The 24,762-nt window shown below is 55.5% G+C and overlaps 1 protein-coding gene across 3 annotated transcripts in view; it reads left to right on the top strand.

Moving 5' to 3' along the window:
- The window catches only part of COL27A1 (collagen type XXVII alpha 1 chain), a 131,318-nt gene that overhangs the window by 20,974 nt on the left and 85,582 nt on the right, over positions 1–24,762 (top strand). For 2 of the 3 annotated variants that reach the window (XM_045563547.1, XM_045563546.1), the window contains exons 5-11: positions 7,087–7,140; positions 8,593–8,646; positions 17,851–17,895; positions 18,508–18,561; positions 18,974–19,018; positions 22,076–22,129; positions 23,492–23,536. In XM_045563547.1, the coding sequence (XP_045419503.1) occupies positions 7,087–7,140; positions 8,593–8,646; positions 17,851–17,895; positions 18,508–18,561; positions 18,974–19,018; positions 22,076–22,129; positions 23,492–23,536 (351 nt within the window). Of the gene's footprint in view, positions 1–7,086; positions 7,141–8,592; positions 8,647–17,850; positions 17,896–18,507; positions 18,562–18,972; positions 19,019–22,075; positions 22,130–23,491; positions 23,537–24,762 lie in introns of those variants that run through there. The other variant, XM_045563548.1, reaches the window with a different exon arrangement.

The raw sequence follows: 24,762 nt of genomic DNA, 5'->3' as shown, positions 1-24,762 counted from the left end.
ATTATTTGAACCTCCTATGCCTCACGAGTGTCCTCATCTGGAAGATGGGGTAGTAAGAGCAGCTGCTGCCCTGGGTCATAGGGAGCAGTAGCTGGGTCGTTTGGTGTCTCTGCTTAGAGCAGTGCTGGCCCGTGGCAGGTGCTGCAGAAGGGTCAGCCGTCAGCGTGTGAGAGGCACTGCGTCTACTGGGGGCACAGACGGGCACGGTCCCTGCCCGGGGGCAGTGCAGAGGCGAGTGAGGAAGAAGAACAAGCCAACCACACTGACAGATGCAGACTTACGCCATGATCTGGGCTCCAGGGCTGCTCTCGAGAAGCCTGGGCTGCTCCGAGACCCTGCAATGTGAGGACTGACCTGGTCCGGAAGGGGAGGGACACCTTCCGGAGGCTGGGGAGGTTGAACTGGGGCCTGAAGTGTAGCGGGCCACGAGGCGAAGGGGCTGGAGGAGGCTGGGAAGGGCAGCAGGCCTGGTAGGTGGTGGCGAGATTTTTGGACTTTATCCAAAGAGCAGCAGGAAGACCTGAAAAGGATTTCAGCAGGGGTGACATGATGAGATGAGGGTTTTGAAGGCCATTTAGGCTGCTTGATAAGCAGGGCTTTGCAGGTGGCTGGTGGGGAGGCCTGGAGCTGTCCCCCCCGGGGGTGGGGAAGGGCAGGTCCTGATGCTGGGTCATAGCAGAGGCAGGTGGGACAGAGGCCCGTGGTGCAGGTGAGGCTCTGGGCCAGAGGCAGAGGGCTCCAGCCAGTCAGGAAGCCAGCGCTCCCTGCACCGGGCTGGGAGTTACCTGGTCCCTCTCGTGGGCAGCCGGCCGCCCTGTCCCTGGCCTGGCCCACTTGGTCCACAGTGAATTAGTCAAGATGACTATGGGCCCTTGGGCACCACAGGGGACAGGTGGTCAGGAGAGGGCAGGCTTGGTGACCCAGGTGGCTGCTGGCAGAGCCGGCAGCAGCTGGGGTGGAGACAGCCCTGTGGAGTTCTCAGGCCTCGGGCCCCAGCCTACCTTTGCTCTGATGACTGAAGTGGGACATGCTCATTAAGGAAAATGTGAAGTCCAGAAGGCAGGAAGAAGAAAGCAAGCCACCTGTGGTGGCCCTGCCCACTGATAAGCACTGAGAGCATCGTGAGCAGCCTGGGGGCCAGGCCCTGGCCACGAGCTTTATGTACTTTGCAGGGCAGATATTACCCCGTCTTACAGATGAGGAAACTGAGGCCCACGTAGCTGAGTAACTAGTCGCATTTCTAGTAAGTGGCACAGCCAGCACTCAAACCTTCAACTGGCCTCAAGGCCAGTGCTTTTAGCCACAAAACAATCCAGGCTCCAGCTCCATGGCTGTCTGTCCTTCCCCGTGTGCCGTGTCCGTGAGTGTGGATCGTCTTCCTCGCGGCTGGATGTCTGGCCCCCTCACTGAACTTGTGTTCTTAATGTTCTCCTGTGTTGCCAGCTTGGCATCCACTGCATATGTAATGGCTGTATGGTGCTCTATCAGCATCAACAGCCCACGCTTTGTAGAACCTGTTCCATCTTTATAAAAAGGTGCCATTATTTTTCTAATATACAAGTAATATATATATATTTTTTTGAGGCAGAGTCTTAACTCTATCACCCTAGCTAGAGAGCAGTAGCATCATTATAGCTCACAGCAACCTCAAACTTCTGAGCTCAAGAGATCCTCCTGCCTCAGTCTCCTGAGTAGCTGGGACTGCAGGCATGCACCATGATGCCCAGCTAATTTTTTTCTATTTTTAGTAGAAACAGGGTCTCACTCTCATTCAGGCTGGTCTCGAACTCCTGAGCTCAAGCAATCCTACCGCCCTGGCCTCCCAAAATGCTAAGATTATAGGCGTGAGCCACTGCGCCCAGCCTATACGAGTAATATGTTAATGAACATTATTGAATATAAATGTTGGAATATCTAATTATGTCATTAGGATAAATCTGTTAAAGTAGAGTTGCTAGCATGGACTCAGGAGTCAGTGTGCCTGAATTTGAATCTTGGCTGGGTGTATGACTTTGGGCAAGTTACTTAAACTCTCAGGGCTTCAGTTGCCACTTCCGTAAAGTGGGGATAATCATAGTTCATACCTCATAAGATTGTTGTGAGGATTAAGCTATGTATGTGTGTGTATATTTATATATGTATATATATCAAGATATATACCAAGATATATATGTGTATACATATACATGGATACAGACGTATGTGTGACTTACAATATGCTTTGTGCAGAAGTGCTATATGAGTGTTCAGCTATTATTTTATTAGCAATTGTCTTCTAGAAAGGTTGAACCAATTCATGCTGCCTCTAGCATCAGAGGAGGATATTTTTAAAAAGAAGATAATTCTTTATTGTTTTCACTTCACTTCACTGGTCATCGATGAATGTTTTTCTTACATCTGTTTTCCATTTATTTGTGCTTCACCACTTATGAATTGATTTATTTTGGGGGGTTGGGATGTTGTCATTTATTATTGATTTGTAAAATTTATTTATATTTATATATTAAGGTTATTAAAGCTTCACCTACTTTACAGATATTTTCTAGTTTGTTGTCGGACTCTCAATAGTATTTATGATGATTTTCACCAATGCAAGTATTATCCTTTTTTTTTCTTTTAATAATCTGTCAGATAATTTGGACAGGGCTCTACTGGTGTGTACAATTTATGATTCTTTCCTTTTGTACTTGAAATGTTTTTCCCATTTTAAGATCAGATAGCTATTCAGTTATATACCTTGTCATTTCATAATATCATTTGTACTCTTAAAATTTTTAAACCATCTGGAATTAATTTTAATGAGGGGAGTGGATATGAGGTTGGGCTTTGACATTATTTTCCCCACAATAGTTAACTTATTTATTACATAATATTTCTTCCACCAATTATGATATGATAGACAAGGGTTTCTATTACAGGCTGTTCTATTATGTTTCATTGTTTATTTTTATGCTAGTAAAATACTGTTTTATATGACATTTACTATCTTTATACTATTTGGCTCCCCTCCTCTCTTCTTTTAAAATATTTCTGACTATTCTGTCAGATGAACTTTATGCCTATCTTAACAATTTCATTTAAAAAAAAACCCTCTTGGAATTTTTACTGGCATTGTATGAAATGTATGTATTTGAGGAGAATTAACATCTTTAAAACATTAAGTTTTCCTTTCTGCAAACATGGCATGCCTTCTCATTCGGTTGAATTTTTATGATGTCTCTTAGTAAACTTTTAGTTTTTATTGCATAAGCCCTGCACATTTCTTATTAAGTTTGTACTTAGAAATTTTATATTTTTGTTGTTGTTATAAATGGAATATTCTTCCCTACGATATTTTCTAGCTGGTTCTCAGCTATTAAAGAGAACTTTTGATTTTTGTATTTTTTTACTTTTTGTGTTTAATTTACAACCATTCGCCTTACTGAATTATCTTATTAGTTCTAATAGTATTTAGGTTAGTTCTCCTGGATTTTCTAGATAAGCATTCATACTGTGTGCAAAAAAAGAACATACTTTTGTCTTCTTTTTCTCAAAGATTAGTAGTTCTTATTTCTTTTCCTTATCTTATTGCATTGGCCAGAACTTCTAGACCCATGAAACAGTAGTGGTGATAGTGGGAGGCCCAGCGAATCTTCAGAGGAAGTTTTGGGACTGAAGCCAGATCTGACCCAATCCTGGCCCTCCTGTCATCTCCTGAGACTCCATTCACTCATTTGCTCATTTGTGAAATACTTTATGTTGCCTTCTCTGGGCCAGGTCCTGTGCTGGGTACTTAAAGTCAGAGATGACTTACACCGGGAGCTTCTAGCCCAGAATTTCCCAGTTCTTTGTGATCAATCCCTGCTTTATCTCAGTCCCTCTCTGGGCTTCAGCACCCAAGCTTTCCACCCTCTCCACCTCCCAACCCTACCTACAAGGTAACATAGTTCCCATTCCTACTACGTTCTTTGCTCTTATGGTTCCCATCTGTCCTCTGGTCCCACACGGCTGTTAACTAGTCCAGGCCAAGTCCACTGTTTCCCACGCAGAGAGGGGAAGTGGCTTGCTCAAGGTCACGCAGGATTGTTGGCCGGAGAGCTGGGTCTGGCAACCAGATTCTTGTCTTTATCAGGGTGCAAATGATTATTTAGACTTTGTATATTCCTGTATCTCTCACTGGGGCATTTGTAGGAGTCTGGCTGGGAAGACACGCAGGCTTCTGTATCCCAGAAGTTGTCCCTTCACCTGACCAGGTACCTGAGCATCTCTTGAGCTGCATCTTCATCCGGCTCTTCCTGTCTTCCTCCAGCCTCAGCTCAGCTGTAGCTCCCTTCAGGGACTGACTCTCAGTCTCAGCGACGTTCTCCCAACTTCCTCCTGCCCTCTACTTTTCACAGGACTGTAGTGTTTCATCTCCAGCATATTAACATGTAAAGAGCTCAGGCTCTGGGACCATCCTGCTGGAGTCCACATCCCACTTACTGATTGTGGACAAGTGACTTGTTCTTGCTGTGCCTTAGTTTGCTCTCCTATAAAATAGTGATAGTGATAGAGGTTTGGAGGATTAAACAAGTTGGTACGTGTCCAGGGCTTAGGAGAGCACTTAGTCAGCGCTAGTGCCTGTTATCATGACCGGTCCCACTGGCTTCTCCCCCGGGAGTGTCCGGTATCTTTTTCCCACTGTGGCATTCCCTGTGTTCTGCTCATCTGAGACTTGGCTTGCAGTAGATGTGTGATAAATGTCTGTACTTGTTAACCTTGTACTGGGACAGCGATTGCATCACCGTGCTGGCTGAGGATGCAGAGAGAAATCCATAAAGAACTAAAATGCCCTGGGTACCGACCTCAGGCAAGGGAGCGAGTCTGTCATCTCTTTGGGTCTCAGTTTCCCCATTTTATAAAATGACAGAATGGGATGCACAAAGGCCCACCCTGAGGAAGCTTGTTAAGCCCAACTCCTCTGCCAGCTGCAGACCGAGGTGGGCAAGGGCGGGATGAGGAGAAGCTGCTGTCCTTTTTTGGCCATTGGCATCCCGGGTAGCCCTGCGCCTGGCCTTGCATCACGGACATAAAAGGCATTGAGCTGGGCTTCCGAACAGCCGGGGGTGGGAGAGTGCCCATGCGGAGAAGCGGCAGTGCCATGTAGGTCCCAGTGGTGGGGCTCTGCAGAGAAGGGACCTGGAGGGGCCCAGGTACAAGGAGAGTTGAGTTTCTGGGGGCCTTAACCCGGGGCGACTACAGAAAGGGAGGGGATGTGTGGGAGGAGCATCCGGGCTGCTCATTTGCAAATGGGGCCTTGAAAGTCAGGCCTAACCTGGGCCTTAGTCAGCCTCTGCCTCTTACCTGCTGGGTCAGCCCAGGTGTGACTTAGCATCTCTGAACCTGTCTTTGTCCTTCCCTGGAACAAGCCGATGATGTGAGGTCTAAAGAAGTTGGTGCACAGATTGGGCCTCCCATAGTATCTGCGCATAGTACGTGAGCAGCAAAAGGCTCTTCCTTCCCTCTTGCAGGCTCTTTCCAGTTCAGAATGCAATGATTTCTGGTGGAGAGTGACCGAGTCAGGATTTGGAAGGTCTGAGTTCTGACGAAGAAAAGAACCAAGTGGGAATTAATTCAAGTCGGCCAAACCACCCCTCCCATGTGTCACGGCCATTATCCCACTGGCTCCTTGCCTAGAAACCTGGGAAGCTGGCGGGAGGTGGGGGGGTGGGGGGTGGTGTGTGTACACATGTGCTGCGTGGCCCTCGTCTTTAAGGTGAGGAATCTGAGGCTCAGAGAGGTGAAATGACTTGTCCAAAGTCCCACTGTGCGTCTGTGGCAGGTCTGGGACTTTGTGCCAGGACTTTTGACTCTGGGCCCAGCGGAGGTTGGGAGGGGAGGGACCTCAGGGTGTCAGGGGTAGGCCCAGGGATTAGGAGCTCTTAGAAGGTGACAGCAGGGTGGACCGACTTTCCAAAGGGCTGTTTCCTGAGTCATTTAACCAGCTTGGCCAAGTGGGAGGAGCCGGGGCCTGGGGCTCTCTTCTTGGCCCTGCAAGACACGTGGCTGGTGAACTCCGTGGCACCTTTTCCTGAGCCCCACACTATTAGGAGCCAGGATCCGTGCGATGGAGACTGACCCGTATGCAAGGCACAAAGAGAGCTTGCCTCTGACTGGGGACCCGCTGCTTGTCAATTTCTCCCCAATTTGCTGCCTGTTCTAAATCATCAGGTCCCGGTACATCCCAGAACACAGGTCTGGGAGTCGCAAACTCAGGGTTCTTGTCTCAGCTCTGCCATCCTGGGGCCTCAGACAATCCCTTTCCTTCTCCTGGCCTCAGTTTCCCCAGTATTATGAGGGTAGTAATGCATCCCTTGCCTACTTCATCAGGCTACTGTGGGAATCTAATGAGATGAGGGATATTGCAAACTGTGAAGGGCTGTACACAGAATTAAGTGCATTGAGCTGTTAGTACACAGACGTTAGTGCATTGAGTCTTAGGTCATTAGAGACCAATGAGGTATACATCGGCATTTTGGAAAATTGGAAAGTATTGACGTGCCTCTTGGACATGTCTCTCAGAAAGTCCTGAGAGCCCCAGGGGAACAGCCAGGAGATGGTCCTAGCGACACACACAGGCAAGGACTAGCGCGGTGCACCCAGAGTTCTGCAAGTCAGTTGGGGATGGCACATTCCAGCTGCATCTTGAAGAATGTTTGTGGTTTGGCTAATGGTGATTGGAGAAGGGTTTTCTGGGCAGGGGTGACTGCCCGAGCAAGAGCCTGGCAGCAGGACAGGCTGAGTGAGGAGTGGGCTGTGGTCGGGGGATAGAGCAGAGGGCTTTTTCTGTGGCTTTGGCTGGGGAAGGAGAGCTTAGTCTGGATAGGACGGCTGGGGCTGGATTACAGAAGACTTGGGACACCTTTGTCATCATGCAGGCAGCAGGGAGCTATGGAAGGTGTTAGAGCAGTGGAGTAATGGAATTGGAGAGGAGCCCTCTGGAGCTGTGTGAATTGGGGGATGAGTGGGAAAGCATTTAAGCAGGGGGACAGGGCTTTAAGCAGAGTTTGTGGGGAAATATCCTCTCTAGGTGACTTGGTGGCCAAAGTGGAATTGTTTTTGTTTCAGGGACAGAAAGGGGACCCGGGGCTCTCACCAGGAAAGGCCTACGATGGGGCAAAGGTAGGTTTCCAGGGACCCCAGTGCTCAGGGAAGAGGGGGTGGACAGTAGTGAAACCAGCACACCCTGCGGCAAGCTCTCCTGGCTGAGGCGGGGAGGTGGGAAAATCTGGGAAGGTCGGGATATGGTTTGGCTCTTTTCTCTGAAGTCCTTTAGCCTCTCCCAGCACCAAACCTAAGGTTATTCCCGGCCCCCTTCTTCCTGGTGTACAACCAACAAAACTGGCAAAAGCTTTTGCCTGTGGACACACCCTTGGTGAATGTCCATTTGCCTATTGCCCTGCATTCTGCAGGGCCTGCTAGGTGACCCTTGGCATCCAGAAGCTTCTTGGGTAGCACATGCCCAGGAAGCTTCCAAGAGACATTCAAAGCGCCCTGAGGCTGTTAATTCTAGCAGACAGGTCTGTGGGGTTCTAGGAGATGGGCTGGAGAGTCAGGGCTCCCTAACTCTGAGGGGCTGTGAGACCAGACGGTTTGCGCAGGGAAGAGAAAACACTTTGGCCTCCATCCGTCGCTGAGGCATCCACCCCATCAACTGAGCAAGGGACCTGGAAAGAGTGTGGACCGGGCGGGAAGAGGGGAGCCCAGAACTCCAAGTGAAGTGGTCCAGTGTCTCAGACACACACACCCTGGAAGCTCGGGTCTATCTGGCTTCCTCTGTACGTGGCCCAAGAGCCATCCTGATAGGGCACTGCTGCTTAACCCAGCCCCCTGTGCTTGGGCACCTAGAAGTGTCTGCTCCTTTTGATTGCCCCAAGGCACGGGTGGCTCATTGCTTTACATCCTCCCTGCTAAGTGTTTTCATTCAGCAAACATTTCCTAGGTGACCCAGAGTCCCAAAACAGTGTCCACATATACTCTCATCTGATCCTCATCTTAACCTTATCAGCCAGGGCAGATGGGCCCAGCTTACAGATGAGAAAACAGAGGCCCTAGGGGGGGATGGCTTGCTGGAGGTCACGCAGCAGAATGGCAGAATGGAATTTGTACCCAGGGGCTTGGGCTTCTCTCCTGCTCCTGCGTGGCCTACTCGTAGGTCTTGGGGTAAAATCCTAGAAATCCACAGAAATGCCCCTACTGGGTGACCACCTTGCCCAGCAATGAGAAGGCATCTCAGGAACGCAGGAAGCGAGAGAGCTGGTTGCTATGGGACAGACTAGGCCCACGTGTCCTCAGGAGCGTGGGTTTCAAACATGGTTTTAGTATGGGAACCCTTTCTCCACATGGTATCTTCTGCCGCAGCCCAAGCTATGAACTAGGTGAAGTGGGGCCACTGAGTGCAGTGGGAGGGGGCTGGGAAAGCTGCCCCCCCCCTTCTGCTCTCACCCCTCCGGGCAGCCCCGAGTCTCCTCTGGGGCCCATCTGGAAACAGCGGCCACTGGAGGTCACACTCCCAACTTAACGGGTGTCTCTGCTCCTGTCCCCCCACCTCACCCTGTTGTCTATGTCTTGCAGGGTGACATGGGCTTGCCTGGGCTCTCCGGGAACGCAGGACCTCTGGGACGAAAGGTACATCTTGGTTTTGATGCTTTGCCTCGCCCCCAGTGGGCTCCCTAGCACGTGAGGAGAGCTGCAGCCCCCCGCCTCTCCTAGCCCAGCCCACTCCCTCGGATGCAGGGCATGCGGTGGGGGTGAGACAGGTTTTGGGGGTGTGCTTGCTGGGGGCAGGGGGCATCTTGGCTTGGAGGAGGGGCCTCCCACTGTGGTTAATGAGGCATGGCCAGAAGTGGCCCCGTGTTGGCCCTGGCTCCACCACCCACTGGCCTGCGTGTCCCATCTCAGCCTCAGCCTCCTCCTCCATGAGATGGTGACAGTGACCCCTGCTCCACCCCCCACCCCGGCCTGCGTCTGTCTGACCCAGGAGCGAAGCCTACAGCAGCCATTGCGGGGATGGGCTCGGGGTGGGGGGTCCCCAGGTCCTACTCCTGCCTCCGCCATTTCCTGGTTAGTTGACCTTGGGCCTTGGGCAAGTCAGTGACCTCCTGAGTCTGATATTTGCCTGCGCTGATGGGCTGCAGGTGACCGGGGTGCTCTGTAAAGGCAGTGAGGACATTCTGGCTGTTGTTATGTCACCCCCCCATCCCATGTCCTCTTCGTCCATGCCGGGGGGTTATTTCTCCAAATGCCTGTGGGGGGACAGGCTGCCATGTCCTAGGTGGTGGGTCTCTAGCTTACAGTGCCCCTGGTTCCTCTCCGACTTCTCCAGCCAGGGTCTCCTGTCCTTCAGCACTCCACTGTGGTTGTGCCCCCTCCAGGAAGCCCTCCCGGAGCTCCCGGCTTCAGGCCACGAGCCTCCACTCTGCTCAAGGACGCTTAGCCCATCTCAGCTTAGCTATTTGCAGCCCCGAGCGTGCCGCGGTAACCAGGATGTGCAAATCCGGCTTGTTACTCTCCCACTGAGCCTAGCGTGGGGCCTGCACATAGCAGGTGTTCCGGAAACAGGGGAGGGCAATGCAGGCCAAGAGTCAGTTGCCTTTTGCAGGAAAATCCGCCACTGCTGATGGGTTGTCCAGTAGATACATCGGCCTAGCGCCATGGCTCAAGCTTCCTCTGCCCTGGCTCCCAGCTGTGGCCACAGCTGCCCTCTCTGGGCCATCTGGTTCTCATCTGGACAGCTGTGGTGTCTTCTGGCTCCATCCTGTCCTTGCCTCGAGAGCCCCATGACACAGGAGGACTTGGAGGACCACATCCCGATCCCCTTCTCCATTCCGCATGGCCAGAGCAGGCCACGCCTCCAGCCTCAGAGGCCAGCCCCAGCCAGTGGCTGCCTGTGAGCTGGGAAACCTGGCGTTTTCTGGCTCAGTGAACACGGGGGGACTCCCTCTCCCCACGCACTTCCTCTCTGGGTTCTAGCACTTTCTGATGGATGAGGTGTGAGTGGAGCCGGCTCCTTCCATTCCTGGCTCATAAAGCAGCCGGTGGTGGTCTCGCTCTGCGTGGGGGTGGCAGTCTAGCAGAGGTGGCAGGAGATGGGGAACCCCAGGCTCCTCGCACTCAGCAGATGTTCGAGGAGACCAGGAGTCCCCAGCTAAGAGGATCCAGCTACCTGAGCCGGGGGGCGCAGCTTTTCTAACTTAAGGAAGAGCCTCTGTGCTGTCAGAGAATGATTTGGCAAAGCCATTTGCTCTGAGTTCCCGACTGGCCCCGGCCCAGGTGCACACGGAGGGTTTGCTGTGTGGCACGCCGGTATTACCTGCTCACAGAGGGTGCTAGGCACAGAGTGTGGGGGAGCTCAGGGCCCATGGCAGGGACCACTGTGTGGTGGAGTGAGGGGTCAAAGAAGAGGACCGGTGGTGTGGGCACCGTGCCTGGAATCACCACTGTAAGCCATCTCTCCTCCCACACACATCTTTGGTGACAAAAGTAGCCACTTTGCCCCGATCCTTGAGCGTGGCTTTTCTGCATACTCTCCTGTGGGGAGCCCTGGGAGAAAAGGGACGTGGGTGGCTGAGAGGTGAGGTCAGCTTCCTCCTTGCTCACTGGCAAGCTGAGTGCTGTGTCACTCTGAAATGAAACCAGTAATCCTCTTCATGCATTTATGCAACAGGAAAATTGAATGCCTAGTGTGCGCCAGGCATGGAGCTGAGCAAACAGACAAAAATGCCCACCCCACAGAGCTTGCATCCTGGGGATGCAATAAAAAGAAAAAAATAGTAAAAATAGAAGGTGTGTTTTAAGATGGGAGGGGCTGTGTAGAAAAACAGGCAGGAGAAAGAGCTTGGGTTGGGAGGGCTCTGATATGAGTGTGGCAGATCAGAGGTGGCAGAAAGGGTTACTGTCCCTCCTTGCATTGTTTCTTCGCAGTAGCCTCCAAGAGCTAGGCAGTATTATGCCCATTTTACAGCTGAGAAAACTGAGGTCCAAATAGGTCTCATTCATTTACTCCCTCATTCATTCATTCTTCTAGCCATTCAGCAAATATGTACCTATGTACCAGGCCCTGTGCTGACACTGGTGTTAAGTGACAGATGAGATCACCGAGGGCTTCGTGGAGGGCGTGGTCTACTGTAGCAGTGGCTCCCAGCCCCGCTGTGCACGAGAACCCGCTGGGAGCTTGCACCCCCTCGGGGGATCTGGTTCAATTGGCCTGAGAGTGGGACCCAGGCATCAGTGGCTCTAAGGCCCCCCAGTGATTCCCACGGTAGCCAAGACTGAGAGCCACCGGTTTAATGGAAGTACCTTCCACGAGTCACTCAGCCACAGGGTGGAGATTTGCACCCAGCTCTTCTGACCCTCAAGCCCTTTCCTTCACCACAAGGCTGCTTAAAACAGCTTCTCAAACAAGACAGGGGCTCCATCAAGTGGAAAAGAGGCTGCCTGCCCGAGGAGGCTTGTTTCTGTGCCACCTGCCTGGGACGAAGGACTTGGCTGGGCCGACTCAGGGCTGTGGGGAGGGCACACAGAGCAGGGCAGGTAGAGCCAGGTGGAATCCCGGCTCCGTCCCTCTGCCCCTCTGCCCGGGCACATCGCCTTGCCACGCTGAGCCTCTGCTGCCTCCTGGGGCGGTGGGAGGGCTGAGCGAGATGTTAGGTCCCCAGCACCCAGCACGGGGCTGGCACGTGGGAGGCATTTCACACGTGTCGGCTGAATGAATGAATGAATGGTCGTGATGCTTATGGAGGAGAAGCAGCTGAAGAAGGCCCTGCCCCTCTGGCAGAGTCAGTCCTCTTGCCAGTTGCCAGCGAACCACCCCCCGCAGCTGAGAAGGCTGCCAGAACCCCACTGCACCCGCCGTGCTCTCTAGTCTAACCCTCCCGCCTTCTTTCCTATAGACCAGCTGTTCTCAACCCAGGGTGGTTTTGGCCCCCCGGGAGCAGTTAGCAACGTCTGCAGACATTTTTGCATGTTACAGCTGGGAGTTGGCTGCTACTAGCTTCTAATGAGGAGAAGCCAGAGATGCTGCTAAACATCCTACAATGCACAGGGGAGCCCCCCGCCCCACCCACACACCACGAAGACGGATCCAGCCCACGATGCCGTGGTTGAGAAACCCGGCCGCGTAGAAACCCTCACTCCATCCAGTCCCGCGTGCCCCGGGCCCTCCTGCTCCCTGCGTCTGCTCCTGCTGGGCCCTCCCCTGGCACGCTCTCTCCTCCACACTCATCTTCACAGATCTGGCCCTTGGGTCTGTTCTCAAACGCAATCTTCTCCAAGAGCGTCTCTCCACCACCTCCAGGCAGAAGTCACACCTCCCAGCCAGACTCGGTGGCATGTGCCTGTGGTCTCAGCTACCTGGGAGGACTGCTTGAGCCCAGGAGTTCAAGGCCAGCCTGGGCAACAGAGCCAGACCCATCTCTCTCTCTCTCTAAAAAAAAAAAAAAATAGGTGGCCGGGGAAAGTCACGCCTCCCTTCTCTGACCATCCAGCGCACCTTCTCAGCTGCTTTGGAACCCTGTGCTCTCTGGCTGGTGGGCAAACCCACTGGTGGTGGCCTGGGCAAGTTGCTCACTCAGACTGGAGCAAGTACACAGAGGACAGGGCCCAGCCTGTTCATCTTTGTTTCCCACCATCTGCTCCATTCCGCACCTCCTTTTCTCCCCACCTCTGGTGAGCATCACTCATTGATCTCTCTTGCCAAGCCCTGATACGGCCACTGAATCTTTCTTAACACACTGCCCCAGGTAGCTGAGACTCGTGGAACGAAATTGGTGCTCAGGTTGAAACTGACTTGCTCTTTCCAGCCTGACTTGCCCTGGCTCCCTCCGGCTACCCTCGCCCTGCCCCCTCGCCCTGCCTATGCCGCCTGAGTTGGCTGCTGTCTGTGGGAAGCTGTAATGAAATGGAAGAGCAGAGCGGGGTCATCTGGGAGCATGTGATTGAGGCTGCCTGAGACAATCTCCTGCTTTTTGCAGAACTGCCAGTTCTGCCCGAGTATGGCACCCCCAGTTCATAGAGCCCCTCTTGAGAATCTCCTCCAGGCTCCCCTGCTGTGGAGCTGCTCTGGGCTTCCGCTGTCCCGCACCTACTGGCCTCTTCCCTGTCCCACCCTGTCTTCTCTCCAAGCCCGCTCCTCCCTCCAGCCTCAGTTTACAATGCTGCTGCCCCTAGAGGATGCATCTATGCTTTCCTAGCGCTCGCTGCTTCTCCTTCCTTGCCCTTGATATGTGTTTAATGCCCACCACATCCCCTTCTAGAAGGTAGGCGTGAGTTTGTTTGGTTCATCAGTGTATCCCTAGTGCCCGGGGTCTTGGTCATTGTTGGGGCTCAGCAAGTACTTGTTGAATGAATGAATAACTGGATGAATGAATGAGCTGTACACAAAGGATACCTGCCTGCCCTGGCCTGCCTCAGGTGTCCACTGGGCACTGAGCAAAGCAGAGTGTGGTGTCGCATACATGGCTGTGTCGTGATGGACTGCGTGAGTTTCAGAATCCTCCAGTTTCTCAGCCAACAGGACATTTCGAGAGGCCAGCTGGGGAAACCGAGGCCCAGAGAGGTGCCTTATCCAGTGTCATGTGATAAGTCCCTCTGTGTCTTGTACGTGTTTCTTCCTGTTTGATTCTGGCTGCCCTGCTGACTGCCCAGTGTGGGGTGTGCACGGCCACATTGGTAGACAAGTTCAGCGAGAAGTATCATGGAGAATAAGCAAGTTCGCTCAGTTCCATGTTGCTACAAGCGAAGCTGAGGCCTTGCCCAGGCCACGCTAGAGCCTCGGTGGACAGCTGAGGTCTGAGCGCACGCTGGTCCCCAGGACCCCCCAGGCCAGGACAGGACCCCTCCCCTCCCTGCCCAAAGCCCAAATAGCATCCCAGCCAGACGGGGAGACGGTCTGTAGCAACAGTGAGGTGATGTCTGGTTTCTCCTTGTGCATTGTAAGCAATGATTAATCTGGCTCCCAAACCAAAATATAGACCGAGTGCTATTATAAACACAGGTCCTGTGGAGACCCGCCTGGGGGGCAGCCAGAGGCCCCTTGCAGACACCCTGCTCCCTGGAGCTCCCCGAAGCGTTCCCTCTCCCCCAGTACCGGTCAGGCACCGATCGCAAACTGGGAAAGCACTGCCCGCGGGTCCACCTTGCGGTCAGTGCCCGCCCCGTAATTGCTGGGGCCCTGGAGAAGATAATGGCCTGGATTCTTCCAGGTCCTGGGCCCTGTCATTTGGAGCGATTTGCTGGCCCCGGTTTGGTAAACACCATTAAGGTGCTTCCAGGGAGCATGGGTGCCTCCCCCTCCCCCCCACCCTTGGCTATGCTCGGTCTCTGCTGCTCCTGGCCATCCAGGGGAAACTGGGGTGCTCAGGGCAATGTTCAAGGCCCTTCCGCGTTCACTGATCAGGAGAGCCCCGGGAACTGTGCTCTTGCGGACAAAGCACAGCCCAGTGGGTCTAGAGTCCCAGGGAAGAGTCTGGGCTTGGCAATCACTTGCCAAGTAACTGTGGACACGTCCCTTCCCCTCTCTGAGCCTTAGTTTCTCGGTCTGTCCAGTGAGAAAGGAGGTTGTCAGACTGATGGCTTAGGGCCCTTCCAGGGTTCCAGGAGTGACCTCTTCCCCAATAGTGCCACAGTGATCTGAGAGCTGCCATCCTGGGGAGGATGTCTGTAAGGAGATCTTTCCTTGGGGGGCCTTGTGGCTCTTCTAGGCAGGCCTCAGGCCTCAAGAGTATGTCTCATGCCATGATTTGGTGGTTAAGGACGTAGGGATTGGAGTCACAGGCCTGGTGCAGCTGCTGAAAAGCTGTGTGGCCTCGGGAAGGTCTCTTCACCTCTCTGAGCACTCAGTTTTCTCAACTGGCACATGTGCACGGCAATTCCTGCCTCCTAGGGGTGATTGCAAGGAGTGATGAGCTGACGTATGAAGGCTTTGGTGCCTTAGGCACAGGCCCACTGTACGTGCCCCTGACGATCATTCACTTCCCTTTGGCTGTATCCTGAGCAAAGGGCTTACTTGAAATCTTCTGGGATTTCGCTGGAGACACTTCACTGCTTCCTTTGTGAGGGGGCTGAAGAGTTGGTTTTCAGCAGGGCTCTTGGTGGCTGCAGGGAAAGCCACAGGCGCTGGTGATGGCCAAGGGCCTCCTGGACCCCCTTTTGTGGTTCTCCTGGGGCCCCTGCCCTGTTATCCCATTGGCTCTTTGTAGCAACCCCATGGGGCTGGCAGAGGATGGCGGAGTGAGGTTCAGGGAGGATAACTGCCTGTGCTGAGTCACACAGCCAAAGTGCAGGGCTCATTCCAGCTCTCCACTGGGAAAAGGCTTTGCTTGTTCCTCCTCATCTGCAAACTGCAAGTGGGAAAACGGTGATCATGGCTATTAGTCACTTCGTATCTCCTGCTGTCTCCTCCTGCCTCTCTGACCACCCCCGCCTGCCCCCCACTTATTCTATTCCCATCACATAGGCCTTCCGGTGCTTCCTCAAACCCACTCAAGAGCATTGCTACCTCAGGGCCTTTGCACCTGCTGCCGCCTGCCTGGAATGCCTTTCCTTCCCTGACCCCCTCCCGGGACTGACGCCCACAACGCTGCTCTGTCCCCTCACTTTGCTCACTTTTCTTTGTAGCACTGGCCACTACCAGATTCTCTTTCTTGGTTTAGTTTTATTTTTTCTTGTAGTAAGAAACAAATGACATAAAATTTACCATCTTAATCTTTTCTAAATGTACAGTTCAGTAGCATTAAGTCTGTTCACAGGGTTGTGCAACCAATCCCCAGAACAGTTTAGCTTGTAAAACTGAAACTCTGTGCTCATTAAACAACTCCCCAGGCCCCTCTCCCCACACCCCAGACATTATTTTTGTTAATTTAGTTTTTATCGTTCCTCAATGAGAACGTAAACTCCGTTAAGGCAAAGGATGTGTCTGTCTCGTTCTTCCTGTGCCTAGAACGGTGCTGGCGCCTGCAGGCTCAGTGACTGTTTATGGGACGAATGAATGAAAAATGAAGACCACAGTGATGACCGCAGCTGGTCGTTACGGGGCCCTTGAATTCAGCGCCAAATACAGTGCTAGGTGCTTTGCACACTTTATATCACGCAATCCCTGCTCCAACTTTATACCCCCATTTTATAATTGAGGTAAAGGAGGCTCAGAGAGGTGAAGTCATTGGCTCTGGGTCACACAGCAGCGTTGGAAACCAGATCAGCCTGACAGAAGAGATCGTAATCGCGCTGTGCACTAGCTGCGGGCTGCAGCCTGCGCCCACTGGGGAGACGAGCACGGGCCCCAGGTGGAAGAATCGCCCAGCCGTGTTGCATCAGTCTCCGGGGGCCCCTGGATCTGAGATGCTATCGTGTCGCGGAGGGGTCTTGAGGCGTGAGTGGGTGCAGAAGGAATGCTCGTAAACTCCCCGGACCTCTTGGATCAAAGTGACTCTGCTGTTTACAGTTAAGAGTCCCCGCTTCTTGGGCGTTTTCGGGGGGTGCTGAGTGTGTGTGTTTGTGTACGTGCACGCAGCTGTACATGCCTGGGGACGTTCGCAAGGCTCTCGGTGTGGCCTCAGGTGCCAGAAAGATCTGGTAGTGAGTGGGCGCCTCCTGCTCCTTCGCAATGGGACCGGGGGCAGGTGGCTTTAGCTCTCCAAGACTCAGTTTTCTCTTCTGTAAAAGAGAGATGGTAATCACCCCTCCACCTCACCTGGCTGCTGTTGTAAGGGCTGGATGAAGTCATCTTCTACCTGTGCAGTCCCGGGTAAACAGTTCATAGGGAGGGTCTATGGGCATGTGCACGCACGCGTGTGTATGTGTGTGTATGTATTCTGGAGTCTTGTAGTGTATCTCGAGTCTTGTGTGTATTTTAGACTCTAGGGGAGTCTTACAATTCCAGGGTTCTAAAACATCCGAACTGAAGGGGACTCAGAGTTCTAACTCCCCCATCTGAGGTCCAGAGAAGGGCAGTAACCCACCCAAAGTTGCACAGCAAGTCAGGGACATGGGGTGTACCGGGGATGAGTGTGTAGTCACTCTGTCTGAAATGGGAGCCCCTTCCTTGCTCTTATTTTCACGACAGCCCCAAGTTGATGGAAGCCTGAAGTCTGGGGTTTCCCTCAGAGACCTCCTAACCCACGCAATGGCTCAGGTGGTCGTCCTCGGGGCCTTCTGGAAGCGCACACTCAGCTTGATCCTCTTGACTGAGAGCCCTGGCCCAGACCTGCCTTAGACCATGGTAGAGGGGCCATGGGGACAGCGGGTCAAGGGTGGTACTGGGTGTTGCCAGAGTCCTTCTCGATCTGTACTTGGGTGGCCTCTTTTTCCCTGGAAGAGGAGCTGGGACCGGTGGGAGGAAGGGAGGCAGCTGTCCGGGTGGCTAGATGTGGCCACGTGTGTTGGAGCTGTCCAGACGGGCGGGAGTCCCAGCGTCTCATGGTGATTGAGTGCATCCCGACCTCGGTCCTACTCGGTCCCCGCCGTGCACTAGCAAATCCTTCCATCCCTGAGAGACGGGCTCCCCCTCTCTCCGCATTCAGAAAAGGAATGATTGGGACGCGGCGTCACTTGCTCACAGTTGCTGTGTCCCAGTTCAGCTTATAAACTCTGCCAAAGGAGTGAAGGACTCCCCCGATGTCTTCTGGCCTAAGAAGTGCTGAGAGCAGAAACGAAGTCGTAGGAGGCTGCTGAGCCTCACGTAGCGTCCGCGTCCATCTGGAGAGTGTTCGCGGAGCACACACTGCAGCCCCGACGTGCAGCAGGCGGTGCGGAACAGGGCAGGCGGGGAGGCTGGGCCCCTGCGACCTGCAGGCCTGGATGCGTCTTCCCTGCCTGATGCGTTCCTTTCCCCCGCAGGGACACAAGGGCTACCCTGGACCGGCAGGGCACCCCGGAGAACAGGTGAGGCCGCAGCCCCAGCCCTGAGGCGCCCCCTCCTTCCAGCCCCCGCCTGTCTCTGCCTCCTCCCTGGACCCTGCGCTGTGAGCAAGAGCTGTGAGCAAGCCCAGAGGCAGGCCGTCCTGCCTCCCATCCTGCTGGGGCCCCCAGCCCAGCCCAGGCCACCTCGCCTCTCCCCCAGCTACATTCGCCTGAGAGAGCCAGAGTCCACACCGGCCCGGGGCTGGCACGAGCCACTCAGCTCCGTTCAGAGCCCTCAATAGCTGGCCTGTTCCGGGCGCTGTTAGGGGATATTATACATGCCGCCACGGGGTTTGCAGGAATGTTGGCCACCCTGGCCCAAGTCAAACAGCAGCCCTGCCAGCATGGGAGAGCCAGCCAGGCCTCCGCAGTGATTTCTTATTCCTGGGCTGCAAGCAGAGGGGTGTTTGTCCCTGTGAGCTGGTCTGACCGGTTTCACGGAGAGGTGGGCTTGGGGGCGTCCCCTTCCTCCTGTTTCATCTCACATTCCTGCCCCTGTCTTTGTTCATTGTCAGCCGCAGTCCCCCACGGCCCCCAGACCCAGAGCTGGGCAGGGTCTCTCCTTTCCTTATGTTCCTCTCTGTTCCTTTGCAGGGGCAGCCGGGACCTCAGGGCAGCCCAGGGGCCAAAGGTTACCCTGGCAGGCAGGTGCAGTATATGGCTTCTGGAAGCTCTGTGGCCACGGTGGTGTGCAGATGGCCATGGGCGGCCCCAGGCAGAGGGAGGCGGTGGGCTGGGGGCCAAGGAGGTGCACCTGCCGGGTGGGCCCTAAAGAAAGGGCTGGGCCAAGGAAGCCTCTCTGCAGGCAGCGGGACAGGGCTGCTCAGTAAGGGGGGTCCTGGTTCGGGGGTTTCCTCCAGAGGCTCCTCCCACTCAGTCTCCCCATAAGCCTCTTCCCTGGGACCCTGGTGCTGGGGGGCTCAGGTTGGAGACTGTGGGTCTAGCCCCACCCCCATCCGACAAAGGGAGCAGCTGAGGCCCAGAGACAGGACCCACCCTGGGCTTGGCAGCAGGTAGAGGGTTTCCACATGTCCTTGTTCCTCTGTCTTTTGTGTTTCAGGGGTTACCTGGACCTGTAGGGGACCCCGGCCCCAAAGGCAGCCGGGTAAGTGGTCCTTGGCCAGAGCCACAGAGGTGGGGCCTGGGTGGGCATCTCCTGTCCCTCCAGTGGGCTTGATGAGATGTCAGGGCTGTCAGTCCTCCACCTGGGGCCCGTTGGCCCTCCCACCTGAGCACTCCCTGGAGACCAAAGGGGGAGCAGGGGTGCCAGTGATGGGGGACCCTGAGCCAGGTGAGCCAGCTTGGTCCCCGTGGTCGGGCAATCTGGGCAGGAAGTCTCTGATGGGGTTCCGCCACGGCCCAGCTGCAGACAAGCAGGCACTTGCTTGCTGTGTCCCCCGAGTCCTCCCCAGCCACCAGCGGCCAATTGCCTGTCACTAGAATCTTCAGAGGCCTCTTCCTGCTCCCAGCTGAGGGCTGGAAAGGCCACCCTTCTTGGAGGGCAGAGGTGCCTGGTGGATGCATGTGGCCCAGGCCTGGAAGCTGGTGGAGCTTCCTGATCTCCGCTTCCCTCAGGGCCCCCTTGGAGCAAACCCTGAGTGGCTATCAGCCTCAGTTTGCCTGTCTTTACAATGGGTGGTGCCCACCCTGCCTTTAGCCTGGTTATGGGGGCGCCAGGGATTTGACAGCAACTGGCGCTGAGGAGGGGTCCCCCAGGTAGGGGCTCCCGTGTGGGTTGTGGGGAGGTGGAGGAGGTTCTGGGTGAACTGAGTTGGAAACGGAGTTGGAAAGACTAGGAGCTGATCTGCTGGAATCCTCTCTTCTACCTGCAAAGAAACTGGGTTCGTGGCGGGGACTGGACGGCCCCAGCCCACGCTGCAGGCCCGAGGTGGAACTGGCACGAGGACCCAGGTGTTCTGAGGCCTGGGCTCGCTGCCTGTCTAGGAACACTCAGCAAATGGGTCACACAGTCCTGGTCAGGGCAGGTCGTGTGACGCGCCCTTGAGCCAAAGCTATTTATACCCTGGCAGGAGGGAGAGGTCAGAACGGTACAGTCTCCGCCCTCATCCCTGCAGGAGACTGGCGGCCGTTAGGAAGGAGAGGTGGGGAGGTGGGCTGGGGGGGCAGGTGCGTTCTCCAGGAGGCTGTCGTGATAGGTGGGACCTGGGGGGGTCCTGTCCTGGAACACTGGGCCTCCCTTCCCTGATGCAGCTGTTCCCGTGAGCTGTAGCCCCAGAAGGGCCTTCTAAGCCCAGTGAGAGAGAGAGAGAGAGAGAGAGGAGAGAGAGGAGAGAGAGGTCTTCTCAGCCCAGTCCCAGGTCTCAACCCGCCAGGAGGACAGGGCATGCTAATGACATCTGGGGCTGCTTGATTTGCCCTGCTGGCCGCATCTTGAAGCCCCCTGGGGAGGGGACCAGTCTGGCCCCCAGCGCTCCTGTCTCCTATGGGTCACAGCAGCCTGGGTGAGCCAGGGGCTGCTCCAGCTGCCCTTCCAGCCCTGCCGCCGCCAGCCTCGTGTTTCTGAAGCCAGCAGGCCGCAGGCTGTGGAGTCCGGGTGGCTGACTCTGAGACCTGCTCTGCCATTAGCCAGCTGTGGGACCTCGGGCAAGTCACGGGGCCTCTCTGAGCCCATCTTCTCACCTGTGAAGCTGGGATATAAGCCCTCTTTAGAAGGGTCAGTAAATGTCCCTCTTTAACAGCATGAACAAGGAGCACACTGGGTGCCAAGAAGGTGGCCCAGGGGCCTCTTGGCCTTCCAGCGGGAGAGGTGATTATAAGTCCTGGGGTTGCTAGTCTGTGGGAGACAGCACATAGCAGAGGGGTTAGGAGCCAGGCGGGGAGCCAGACGATTTGCATTCAAATGCAGGTTCTGCCACATTCCAGCTGTGGGACCCTGGGCAAGTCACTTTGCCTCTCTGGGCCCAAATGTTCTCACCTGTACAAGGGGCTGACTAACAACACCTACTTCCTCTGGCCTGGTGACGACGCAGTAAATGCTTTAATGCATACAAAGCACCGAGAGCCAGACCTGGCACGTAGTTTGTGCTCAGTCACCATTCGCTTTAGTTGTAGTTATCGTTAAGTCATTCCGTGAACATCTAGAGTGCAGGTAGTGGGAGAAGCCCTGGGCCAGGTCCCTGCCCTTGAGAAGTGCCCAGGCTAGTGAGGACATGAGACACGGATGCAGATAACAAAGACATGAGGGAGAAAGTGGGGAAGGTGGTAGGAGCACCGACTCAGGTGTCCACAAGAAAGTGGGGAAGGTGGTAGGAGCACCGACTCAGGTGTCCACGTGGCTCGGGGCTGGAGCCGGGGCTGCTCTGGCTGGGCGTCAGGGGAGAGCCGAGGAGAGCACATCAGAGCTGGGCTTTCAAGGATTTGGCCCTGCGGTCACAAGGGGTGGGAAGAGCGTGCCTGGGGCAGGGGGCAGGGGACAGTGGGTAGAGGCTGGGAGGCAGGAACTCAGAGGCACTTGAGGGCGAGCCCAGGCTTTGGAGAGCTGGACTGAGTTGACCCTCGAGCGGACTAGGAGTTCACCAAGGGAGCCCCCAGCTCCGCCCCTGACTAGTTGTGTCGCTTTCACTCCAGAGCGTCAGTTTCGTTGTGTGACCAGTGAGGGGCTGACAGCCAATCTGTGGGTCTTTGTGAGGGCCTGTTGCAGCAGCACACGTGTGCCTGGCACAGTGTCAGCACGCTGGGCTGGCAGCTGCTGCTGATGCCCGCACTCAGGTGGACGTGAGCCCCACGTCCAGGGCTTTCAAGGCCCGGAAGGCGCTGTTGGAGGGGCCACGGGCGCCCGTGAGCATCCCTGGGGGTGGCCAGGACTCGGTGCCCCTCGGGCATCTAACCCGGCCGAGAGCTTCCTTCCGCAGGTCCTGGAGCCCCGGCACGGGGCGGGCCTCCCACCGGCGAGAGCCCGCGCCCTTCCCTGGCGTGAGGGTATGTGCCTTTGGACTACATCGTGGAAGCCAGCACCATGCAGTCCATGGGCATATACACTTGCCTCAAGGCCTATGTCGTCGAGGAGCCACTGGAGCCGCCACTGCCACCAGCGAGGAAGAGGAGCCAGGGCGTGGGATGGCAGCAGTGGGCGGGCTGGGACCGGTTGGGCCGGCCACACCACCCCACTCGACCTCTCTGACCCCCTTCTGCTCTTTCCCAGGGCTACATTGGACTCCCGGGGCTCTTCGGCCTGCCAGGGTCTGATGGCGAGCGAGTAAGTTGTTGCTTTCCTTCCTCACCCTCCACCCACGCCTGCCCAAGCAACGCGGAACCTGCCAGGCGCTAGCCTGGGGAAGTCACGGAACCCCTCCTGGAGGAGGTACCCTTGAGTTGACTAGGAGTCTGCTAAGGGGAAAAGTCAAGGCAGATGCATTCCAGGCATAGGGAACAGCATGTGCAAAGTCAGGAATGTGTGATGACTTGACAAGTTTAACAGTTATTGTCGTCAAAGTGCTGAACGAGAAGGCGAGAGTATTGGGAGTTGAGGCTGGAGGGGGCCCCTGGGTGAAGTCATGAGGGCGCTCAGGGACCAAGATCAGGCAAGGGACATTATTCTAAGAGTGAGGGAAGCCTCTTGAGGGCTTTCAGCACACAAGAAACAGGCCCATTTCATAGTCTAGGTCGGGGGTCTGCAAACTTTGGCCCATGGACCAAGTCTAGCCAGTTGTCTGTTTTTGTAAATGAAGTTTTGTGGAACTTGGCTGTGCTTGTTCAGTTACGTATTATCTGTGGCGTGGCTGCCTTCTCGCTACAATGGCAGTGTCAAGTAGTCGTGACAGAGACCTTATGGCCCGCAGAGCCAAAAATATTCACTATCTGCCCGTTTATGGAAACCATCTGCTGACCCGTGTTCTAGACAGATCAGGGTTTTCTTGGGTAAGATGTGGCTGGGTTGGAGGCAGGAGGAGCAGGTGGTGCAGTGCCCGCAGTCCAGGGGCAAGGTGGTGTGCTGTGCCTAAGTGCAGGCAGTAGAGCCAGGGGGTGGGCGTGGGGGGCAGGGGAAAGGGGAGCTGGGGGGGTGCCTGGTCTCTGGCTGGGCCCTGAGGTCCCTGAAGAGACGGGGACACTTAAGGGGAACAGCTCTCTGGGGAAGCTTGTGAGTCTGGTGTGGGGGGACAGTGGGTGCTAAGGTGTCCTAAGGCGCCCTGTCCTCCCAGACCAAGCGTCCACAGCAGGGGAGCCCAGGGGATGGGGCAGGAGCTTCTGACAGCACCCTGGCCTGGCCTTGACGTCCATTAGACCTTGGGACCTTCTTCCCTGCCCTCCCCGCCTGAGCCCATGTCTGGGAGCTCAGGCGTAACCTTATCAATAAGCCGAGTGTGGAGACTCAGGAAAACAGGAGACTGAGCGCTTAGTAAGCACCTGCTGAATACAGGAGCACTGGGTGCTGTCTTTAGGCATGTCCCAAGCCTGCCATGCATCTGATGGGTAACTGGTGCCACTGTGCACATAGCATAGATTCCAGGTCCCCTGCGACTTCCTGCTGTGGGCAGCTCTGGGGCAGCTCTGGGGCACGCCTGGCTGTCCCTGCTGGTCTTCCTTCAGCCCTGACCTCTTCCCTCTCTCTCCGCTGCAGGGCCTGCCTGGCGTTCCTGGCAAGAGGGGCAAGATGGGTATGCCGGTAAAGATTTTCCGTGTCTATTATGCAGACTCTAGGGGGACACCCTGCCCGTGGCCATGCTGCCCTGGCCACCTGCCGCCTGGCATCTTCCGCCTCTCCCTGCTTGGCCATGGCTCTGCTTTGAGTGTGGGGGCCGGAACACAGGGCTGCGGCCGGGCTGGGGCTGGGGCTTCCCTGGGCTCCGAGCCACTCTGGGATGGCTCTTCTCTCCCCGGGGGCAACCGTGGCGCTCGGTGCCATCCTGTGTCTGGGCGGCTTCTGTCTAGGGTATTTGTGTCCGTGGGCCTGCTCGGACTGGGGGACGTCAGCCCAGCCAGGTGACCCTGCTCTCCTCTCCCACGCAAACCCAGTCTCCACGTTGCCTGGGTGTCACCCGGCTCTGTCCAGTTTCACTCGTGCACAAATGGGGCCAGAGGACAGCGGGGCATGTGGACAGCCCCACACCCCACAGCAGGCATGACCCCAAAAGGGGCTCAGCGGTGACCCCCCAACCAACCAGCTTTGTCTGTGATTCCCCATCGTGGTAGGACGTTGTTTTTCCTGTTGTTTGTATATCTGTGGGACATGAAGAAAAAGCCAAGGCACAGAAAGATCAAGTCACTTTCCCAGAGGTTTCACGATGAGAAAACAAGGGAGCCAGGACTCTAACTCAGCGGGTTTGTCCCCAGGTCTCTGATTTCATGGGGGCTTGGGGCAGCCTCTCCGGGGCCCTAGTTGGTGGTAGTATTGTAAAAATAGATTCCCTAGAAACTGCCTGGAATGAAAGTCATTCCTTCTAAGTATCTCATTATTCAGAAGGGGAAACTGAGGCTCGGAGAGGCAGTGTGGTATGTTCAGCATCCCTCTGCCACGCCGAGGCAGACGCAGTTAGGGGTCTTTCTTTCAGGCCCAACCCCCATGGGCAGCTTAACACTTTCTGCCGCTGTCCCTCGGGTGGACCCCCAGACCTGGAACCATGGCCACCCTCGAGTCTGGGCCTCCCCTTGCTCGTGGCTGGTGGAGAAGTGTCTGTGGGCAGGTTGGAGCCTGCGAGGCTGCTGGCGTGGGAGCCAGGAGCATTCGGGCACTCAGAGGGGGTTGTCTGTGGTTCTGTGGCTGAGGAACGTGTTACCTGTTGCAGCACATTGAGTGGGGCCCTGTGGGGCCGGGGAGGGGGTACAAGGAAAGGCGAGGCCCAGAGCCTGCCCTCAAGGAGCTGACAGAGGGGGTCCCTGTCTTCAGATGTA

Source organism: Lemur catta, chromosome 10, assembly GCF_020740605.2.
Source record: "Lemur catta isolate mLemCat1 chromosome 10, mLemCat1.pri, whole genome shotgun sequence".
Taxonomy (NCBI): Eukaryota; Metazoa; Chordata; class Mammalia; order Primates; family Lemuridae; genus Lemur; species Lemur catta.
This window is presented reverse-complemented; position numbering and strand designations above follow the sequence as displayed.